Genomic DNA, 9771 nt, shown 5'->3' on the forward strand with positions numbered 1-9771 from the left:
ATAATTTCCTTAGGTACGTGATCAAATGATGCCAGGTACCATAATTTTGATGCAGCCAGCATATTAGCTTCTATTGCCCTGCCTTTAAAGGACAGATTTCTAGTATTCCGACCTTAAGGCAGTTCGTAAATTTTCCATCACTGTTTTCCGTTTTCTCTAGATGTGCTACTGTTTCCAAACCAACTCCCAAGATCTGTAAAACCTGTTTGAAAAATCAATCTCTTCCACTGAATCAGTACGGTTTTTAAAACTCCCAGCCCATAAACCTTCGGATTTCTTCTTGTTCAGCTTTGCACCTGTTGCTTTTTCGTAAATTTGATAAACATTTTCAACGACTGTGTAATGCTTTCTACATTTCTCAAGTGTACAGTCGTATCATCTGCATAACTCTTAATTTTTTCCCCTTGTATGTTTGTCTGGTAGTATGAATCCTGATATGCTGTCATCTTTACGAATATTTTCGGCACTTCTGCTGCCATAATATACAAGGGGCGCCCTTATGAAGTTGAATACTGCGAGAAAGAAAGCCATTGCACTTAATTAATATTTTGCATGTAGTGTTGTTATAAAGAATTTTTGTCCACTGATAAAGTCAATGCCAAGTTGAATTTGTCAAGGACTTAAAAAAGGAAATATCTGTTTAACCTGTCAAAAGCTTTTGTTTGGTCAAGACTTATGACAATAACAGCTTTATCAGTTACATTTGCATATTCAATAATATCTCTAGTAAAGACAATACTATCACCTATATCCCGCCCGGGATGTATCCACACTGATCTGGGCTGCATATTTTGCCAATTACCTTCCGCACCCTATTAGCAATTACTTTCGCAAGAATCTCATTGGTCTCCAATTGTTTAAGTCTGCCTTATCTCCCTTTTATAGAGCCAAGAAACTAAACCAAGTTTCTGGCTGTTTCAATTCCCCTGAATTAAAGCAAGCGTTAAATGTTTCAATAAGGTCAGACCCATAAGTATTCCACTGAAATGGTTTTGCACCCCGGTGCCGGTGTTTCGCACATCCTCAATCCCCTTTCGTTGTCTGCGCCCTCAACGACAGATATATGAAAGGCGGAGAATTCAAATTTGAAGTTCTGTATTTGTTGTTTGATCGGCTTGTTGCAGTGTTGTGTACTCTGATTTGTACAGTTATAAATTGTGAAGCGTGATGTATTCGGAGGGTAGCAAGCTTCCGACTGTTACCACCCGTGTACCAAGATTCCCACATAACACCAGCAGTAAGAGTAAACTTCACAGATTGCCGTCTACGTCGGATTCTACAACTGGCAGTTCCGTTGGCTCAAGTAGAGGTACACGTCCTGCGGCAGAACAGTCCAAAAACCAAGGCCAAACTTTCCAAAGACTAAAAGCAATGTAAAAACGTTACACCGCTTCAAAGAATCAGCAGACACCACATTCAATGGAGTACATCCGAAGACAGGACCAAAGCCCCGATTTACGGCAAAGGGTTCGCTAATAGCTGCAAAGCCACGGTAAGTTCTACACCACAGGCGCTCGGCACACTGTGAATTTAAACAAAACATTGCAATAGTACCCAGACTTAGAACTAAAACAGGTTTTGATCTTCGGCTACTACACACAGGCTATCGAGTGCACAACAGTCAAACATCCTATCTCAAAGGGATCTCTCCATCCAACTGCGTCGGAAACTGCAATCCCAAAAATGTCAATCACGGGAGAGAAAACAACACAACAATTACAAAGCAAAATATGGTGTCATCGCAGAAATCAATAAAGTGTATACACATGGTCTATTGGAGGTAACTTTTCTGCCTTCATGGTTATAACAATAAACATTTTCCATATGTAAAATCGTCAATATTACAAGAACATTTTGATATACATCCAAGATGTTAATGGAGGCTGTCAGGAGGTGCCTAGAAAGTGATAGATGTTCATAGAAATAGAATGCTCCAGTCTTTGCCACACAAAATAATGTTAGAGAACTTAGGTCACTGAGAAACATAAAACCATTATATAACTCACTTTTGTGCCATAATTATGGACATTTTAATATTCACATACATGCATATAACACAGTACCATCATCAGCAATTATGTGTGTGAAGCATAATATTGCTCAATATTATGGTGTAATTGTTACAGGAAGTGTATTCTTATTTATTATCGTCCTCCACTGTCATGCATTGATTATAGGCTGACACCAATGGAAATGAAGAAAGAAATTAGTAATCTCACAGAAGAACTTCAACGCTGCAATGAAGAACTCTCATGCTTGAAGCAGGAGAATAAAAAATTGCACTTACAAGAGGTATAGCACATTTACTTGAAATGTCAATCATTGATATTTTCATATTTCTGTATCTACATACCACATCACACATGAGAAGTATGCTATAGGCCAAAAACAACATATTTTATTTCAATGAACACACAACTTTGGTTGCGAACAAAGGATATATTCTTAGGGGCCTATAAATAATACTAACCCCTAAACCAACCCTATCCCTGGGTTACTAACAATTCAAAAACAATTCTTTGTGTCGAATAATCTTCAGTCATGCCTACCATAAAAAGTGAGTTATGGTTAGTACAGATGATCATCTCATATGGTAGTCTAGTCTAAGCCAAGAGTATAGCCGTCCAATGACTGGTCAATTCTTTATGTGAAAAATAATCACCACATGTTGTTTTCGTATAAATTATAAGAGACAATGTTTCAATTTTATGATGATATTTTCATTATTTTAGTTTTAGAAACAAGGGACTTTTTCAATTAACTGTAAAAATTTGTTAAAATACAAGTGTTAGCCTTGTAAATAGGATGCATTGTGTACGATACGTAAAATCGTTGTTGACAAATGTATAAATATCCAATATGTTGTCATCAATAACATTTGACATTGCATTCACTCTCAGTCTCATATGGGTTCGGATAAGTACAAGACATTGAAACATTATTTTAGGAGTGGAACAAGAAGTTGCATTTTACAAAAAAAAAAAAGGAAAACATAAATGAAAACGTACGTGTACTCAATTCAAGCTAAATGTAACTGTTTGTGGATGTTTGCAAATTTTTAGTGTTAAAGCACCTGTAGCCGTAACTCTTGGAAATTTGTTGACCTGAAAAATGCTTTCTATTTTCTCTGCTTTTCTTTAAATTCTACAAATTTAAAAGATATAGTCTTGTACTACTGAAAAATTGGACAAGTAAATGTAAATTTAACCGTCATTTTGATTTCCCACCATATTTCAAAACTGGTAATATCAACAAGAAAACAAAGCATATGATGTCCCAGTGGAAAACATTCAGCACCATGCATTATATTGGACTACTCTGTTGTTTCTGTGAAGATTCAAATGCATATCATGACGTATAGTGTTTTTGCTTTATTTGCACGAGGGCGCACATGTAGTCCCAGTGGACAGTTTATTCTACCTGTATAAACACTCTGCGAAGAGTACATTCCCACGAACTTGTTTTACTTTGAAAGTAAAATCACAAAAATAATGCTAAAAGATACAGCTATTGGGGCTTTAATGTGTGATAACATCATTATATTTTGGGGTTTTTTCTCAAGGACAAAGACAAAGAAAACTGTAAAGACATGAAGGATAGGATATTAGAATTGGAAAGTTCAGGTAGGTAAAAAATAAATCAGCAAAGTCATGGCCAATGACAGTTTGAAGTTGATACCAGTGAATCTCTCATCCCACATCAGATACCTGTAACTCAGTGTGTTTTCCACCATGATTTTGGAACACAAGTGACACGCTTGGCTGGATACCACACAACTGGTGTTGTTCTTTACTGCGAGATCGCTCTGCATTCCATCCTTGTGCCTTCAGATGTATCAGAATGCAGTGGGGGAGGGGGAGGGGGAGAGGGAGGGGGATACAGTTGAACAGGGTAAGCTTGGACTCTGGTGTGTGACATTTATCCTTGGGAGATACAAAATACTCATCAAGGCATAACATTCTTACAATCACTTCACTCAAAGTAAATAACAGTTTTTATGTCCTCATTTTTAGTAATAAAACAATTAACAGATACAAATGAGGCTTGCATGCTTGCTCAAAATATACAGCTTTACAGTTCTACATTACTTGAAATTGTGAAGAATGCAACACCTATAGATGATTGCCTCTGTTTGGTAAAGAGAAATGAGTTCCCCGAAAAAGAACAGTTCAATTTTATCCAAGAGAAATTGGATGTCAGAATAACCAAACTTTGCCTATCATCTGCAGTAATTTCCATCATTATTTTGAAGAGTCAAATTTTCATATTGTCATCAAAAATATTCCTATGCATGGGTCTTTTGAATAATTTCTTAATATATTTGAGAACATTTTCAGCTGCATTGAAATCAAGTGAGTATAATAAAGATGGAGTAAAAACATTCTGGATTCCTCTATAAACCAAGTATACTGCAGTTTACCTCCACAATTGTGATGGATGGGGCAATTGTCAACAGCGCACGTCACTGGGTCAAGCCACACCAAATTTAAGGATGTGAGGGGATGACCAAATTCTCCATGGATATATTCTACAATCTGCATACAAGGGCACATGCTGCAAACAATCACAATATTAGTACATACACTTTGGCAAATATGTTGAAAGTTCAACTGCCATTTCCTATAATACAGAAAACATACTTGCTAAAAAGGCATTGTGATACTCCACGGTCAATTTTTGAGTTATGTTTGTTTGTACTCAGACTGTACAAGATTCATTGAAGAACAACATTGTTCAAACGTATATTCCATGTTAATTAAGCACAGCAATTAATACTAATTATTGACACATACAATAAAATGAAAAAAGAAGAAAGAAAGTGATAAACTATGTTGCACAGGATACTCATTTCTGGTTCAACACTCTAAAAATAAACCATTTAATTGGGGTAAGACAGTCAGCACAGAGGAATCAGTAATGCCTCTATACTTGTTGCTGCAGTTCCTATGTATCCTATCATCTTCTGTGGTGGAGACAGCGCATGATGTAGCATTGTCAAGTCATGTTTAGCAAATCTGCAATTTGTAAAATAATAGACTGATAGAATGGGTTTCAGCTATACATTATATACCAATCACAGTCATGTTTACAAACTGTCATATTTTGAAATGTCAAAGGTCATGTTGTCATCTAACCACTTTTGTCGTGTATGTAGCATGAACATAGCATAACAGTGGAACGATTTCTGTATTACCGGTATATTCATGCTAGGTCTCAACATTTTGAAGGAGGCAAAAAGGTTGATGTACTATTTGAAACAACTGTGCTCTTCATTTTAGAGGGAAACTGATTGTCTTTCCTCTTGTAACATTTTAATGTGAATTCCATGTCCAATAATGTGGAACAATCATCACTAAACATTAATTTTGTTGAATCTACAGTTGAATCTCAAGAGAAGGTGAAACAAGAACTGGTGGAGCAAATGTAATGTATATTTCTCAGTACTTTCTAAGAAGACTTATTTTTTCATCACATAAGTGCAATACAGTCATTCTGATGCGTTTTGCAAACAATGCTAGGTACTTACACGTGATAAAAAGTACTGGTAAAAAATTGGAATACTGATGTGCCATCATTGGTATACCATACAGAAATTGTCTAAAATATCTCAAACACAATTCATGACAGTAATTGTGAGAAATAAAGAGTACACTGTCAGTTTCAATTTCATGTATCTGAAAGTATCATGTATTCAAAGATAAAATGCATTGCTGATGTAAAATATTGTTTATTGGACAAGGTTCTGTTTGCATCCCATCATGCATATCTATAATGTCACTCTTTTTAAATTTTTAATTTTCAGAGATATTTACAGAAATGTGTTACAGTCTCTTCATGTGGATCCAGGTATGTAATACCATAACCAATATGTCCTTATCAAAACATACTCCTATAAAGATGACAATAGTTGGCAGTATGGTATACAAATCTTAGAATGCCACATTTAGGTTTCTCCTTTTGAGTAGTCAGATTTATACTTCCTTTTAACAAACTGCAATAGCAAACTTGCCGTGCAGTGTAAACTTATTTATGTAGATACCTCATTGTTATTCAACTATATTTTAAAGGCCAAGTCAAGTAGTAATACATATACCAGTACTAGAAAATAAGTTTATTTAACTGCGTGTTTAGGGCAATCACCTATCATTTATCACACAATGAAATGTATTGTATTGTTATGAGTGATGTTGTATCTTTTGTTGTAGTAGTTAGTCTTCTAATCAGTATAATTTGTTGTATCAGTCAGTCCTTAATCAGTATTGTTGTATCTTTGTTGTTGCAGTTTAATTGTCTTTTAATCAGTATTGTTGTATCTTTGTTGTTGCAGTTAGTCTTGCTAAACTTTATAGTCAGGAGGAAGAAGCTGAACTTGAAGTGAAAAAAGAGGCAGCCAAAGTAAGTAATGCAAGAATGTCTAATTATGTCACCAATGGAAGTTTTGCAAACTCAACCATGACACAGCTCAGAAAATCTCTTCTATTTTCATATGTAATTTTAGAGTTATGGTATTTCGCAGTAAATCTCAGATACTGTTCATAATAGACAGGTTGCCATTTTTATCCAATGGTCAAGTTTGACAAGTAAAACTTTGATATGCTTGAAATGTAACTGAAAGGTTGACAAGCCTATTGTGCTGATGATGAGTCACTTTTTGATTTGTTTTTTCTATGGCTTGGCACTAAATATCTGCCAAGATTACTATATGGTTAGTAACAAAATGTATCATTCAAATAAATTCCTAATGAAGTCTTATTATGTATTGTTAGTTTCAAAACGATCTTCAACAGATTGATACATAACTTGGTACATAAAGTATTTGCTGAGTAGTCGTCATGTTTTGGTTTTTAATGTATTTGCAAAGAAAATGTATCATTCAGTAACTTCACCTATTACTGGCTTTTGAATACTGTTATTCATTACAGCTTGAAAGCAAAGAATCCATTGATTTGATGAATGCTGAAATGAACAGTGTAATTAGCGACATGAAGGAAATTAATGTAAGTGTGTACTGCTTTCAATTCTTGAAGCAAAAATGTAACCCCCTCCCGGCCCATAATGGATGAAAACAAACTTTGCACAACATAATGTACAAGGTGGAGCCGAGTACATTATGGAGTTTAAAATTCCTTGAGTCCTTTAAGGGCCGGAGGGGGTAATCATGAAGGAAATTAATGTAAGTGTGTACTGCTTTCAATTCTTGAAGCAAAAATGTAACCCCCTCCCGGCCCATAATGGATGAAAACAAACTTTGCACAACATAATGTACAAGGTGGAGCCGAGTACATTATGGAGTTTAAAATTCGTTGAGTCCTTTAAGGGCCTGAAGGGGGTAATTATTGCTATTATTTTATAGTTTTGGAGATGCCAGTGAATTTGTAGACGAGAAAACATCTAGGGCCACAAAGCTGAATAGTGGGATACATTATCAGTAATAATCTGAGGGTATGATGTCACAAAACTCACTGGTATTGACAAAGCTATAGTATGATTAAGTAATAAAGCACACCCAGCGATGGTATAACACGAGATTTTGACCAGTTCACGACATACCGGTAAAGGCACAAGCAATAGCAAGTGCATACCTGTATATGTCGTGAACTGGTCAAAATCAAGTGGTATACCGTCGGTGGATGTGATTTACTGCTATTATATCATAACAGTATATTGAAATTCTAGCGTGGAACGTCAAAAACGGATTTTTCCTCAAGCTGAAAGCACGCGTGTATACCAGCTGTGGTATATTGCAAATATACCACGGTTCTTTTCGCGCCTCGACAAATTAGATCACTGTATTTGCGCTATCAATATAGTGGCATGATATGATTTAACATAATGCTTTTAATTTTCTAATTTGTTGACCAATGTTAGTGTTGTGTTAAGTAGAACTAGGAGGGCATTTATGAGCAGGGTATGAAGAAACTTGTCAGAATAATTACAGCCTGCTTATATTCATTTCTGTTTGTAAATATTGCATATAAGTATATTTTTATTGCATCATATACACATGCGTATCATAACTTCGCCTAGTCCTAGTTGCATTTGGGTACTTCTCATAACTGGTACTACACATAATGATTTATCATTATTTGTAAAGAGTAACTTTTCATAAAAAAACGATGAAAATCAGTTGTTTGATCATGATCATTACTTTTTCATCATGATATTTTATGACATATGATCAGGAATTTAATGATCAGTATGTGAGAGTAGAAGCTCGCCTTGAAATGTATTAAAAAGGTGTTAGGACCTGTGTAAAAGATATGAAAGACAATGACCTGTGGAATGACTTCAGAAATGCAGGACAAAGCATTTCACTAACATTGAAGTATTTTAAAATCTGTCTGATAGGCTACCAAAAATTATAATTTCAGAAATTATGAATATTTGAAAGTTGGTATAGGAAACTGTTTTAAAAGTGTAAACTAGAAAGACGGAATCTATCATAGGGTATGCATGTATCATAGTCTATGCAAACAGAAGACATGTAGTCTTTCACAGTACTTAGCGAAATGGAATAGCAATACGTTGAAATTTTTGCCCACAAGAGAGTGGCAGACAGCGAAGTTTTTGGCTCCCGACAGAATGGGGACATATCTGAGAAAATGTACTGAGAACAAATAAATGTGGAACTTTTGAAACCTAAAATTATCATATTCCGACCGTTGTCGTGTGCTGCAAAATTATTGTTTGTCAGCTGAAAACTTACAAAATTTGCATCTGATGATCAGTCTATATTACATGTCTGAAATGAATATTTGATAAAAGTCCTACAATATTTCATAAATTTTTGTTTCAGGAAATGAATGCGTGGTGCCAGCTTGCAATGGAAGAGATGTAATATACATGAAGGGCATCCAATCATGACATATAGATGCAGGGAATTCTGTTTTGCTCAGTGTATTTATTTGTTTACTGTCAAATTTCACACATGACCATTCGCCAAGCCATCATTGTACCATTGCTTTATATTCTACATCATCCTTAAAATATTTTCATCAAAATTCTCAGCATCCATGGAGGAGAGAAGTAATTGTTGTGATCGATACCAAGGCTGTCTCTTGTTAGGAGATATGAAGACATACAGGTACACATCATGGTACTGGTATGTTGTTTTGTCTCCATGGTTCAAAGACAAAACATCACAGAAATGTTATATGAACTTGTGATGACTTACCTAAGTATGAAGCTCAATAGAATATTTAATCACTGTGTGTGATTTGAACAACTGCACTCAGTGTCTAGCTGATTCAGAAAATGGAATCAGGGATCTATTTAGTTTGCATACTTTCAACACCATTACAATGACACAGTTTTGACCTCTAAATGGAAGATATAGTAAAAGCAGCATGTTTTTGTAGGAACATCAGTTTTCTGCTTGAACATCAGTGATGCTATGATGTTATTCTTGTGTTATATACATCAAGCAAAGCAAATACACCCCCCCCCCTTCCCAAATTGATGAGATCCATCTTAGTCACTCTGGTGCTGAACAGCTATCAGCATAAATATTTTCATATTTCATGTACATAATGGTAGTTTATGTGTAGTGTTAGTGTGTTTGTGATGACACAAAGTAAAGAAGACATCACCTTTCCCTGAATGTGTTTGCAAGTCATCAGTTATTTTCCAAAAGCAAAAATCATGGGATGCATTTTTCAAAGAAGTAATATGAAATTTAGATACTACTTCCCTCTTTTGATGTCATCTATGATTCTCAAAGATAACTTCAGTATTGTTATTAATAAAGAATGCAAGTTTTTTTGAAACTAA

The 9771-nt window shown here is 35.2% G+C and overlaps 1 protein-coding gene across 1 annotated transcript; it reads left to right on the forward strand.

The window, feature by feature from the left end:
- Positions 1-1065: 1065 nt before the first annotated feature.
- LOC139148869 (hyaluronan mediated motility receptor-like) lies at positions 1066-9771 on the forward strand. Its single transcript, XM_070720296.1, has 8 exons — positions 1066-1492; positions 2178-2292; positions 3563-3623; positions 5382-5424; positions 5804-5847; positions 6329-6396; positions 6924-6998; positions 8798-9771. The coding sequence occupies exons 2-8, from the start codon at positions 2188-2190 to the stop codon at positions 8837-8839; spliced, it is 438 nt and encodes a 145-aa protein (XP_070576397.1). The 5' UTR covers positions 1066-1492; positions 2178-2187; the 3' UTR covers positions 8840-9771.

The sequence above is a fragment of the Ptychodera flava genome, chromosome 14 (assembly GCF_041260155.1).
Source record: "Ptychodera flava strain L36383 chromosome 14, AS_Pfla_20210202, whole genome shotgun sequence".
In the NCBI taxonomy this organism is placed as follows: domain Eukaryota; kingdom Metazoa; phylum Hemichordata; class Enteropneusta; family Ptychoderidae; genus Ptychodera; species Ptychodera flava.

Bases quoted from the DNA above. Each gene is read 5' to 3' on its own strand.
- LOC139148869 (XM_070720296.1), top strand. From the start codon at position 2,188: ATGGAAATGAAGAAAGAAATTAGTAATCTCACAGAAGAACTTCAACGC. The intron at 6,397-6,923 runs GTAAGTAATGCA...TATTCATTACAG, and splicing joins TGAAAAAAGAGGCAGCCAAA to CTTGAAAGCAAAGAATCCAT. The intron at 6,999-8,797 runs GTAAGTGTGTAC...TTTTTGTTTCAG, and splicing joins GCGACATGAAGGAAATTAAT to GAAATGAATGCGTGGTGCCA.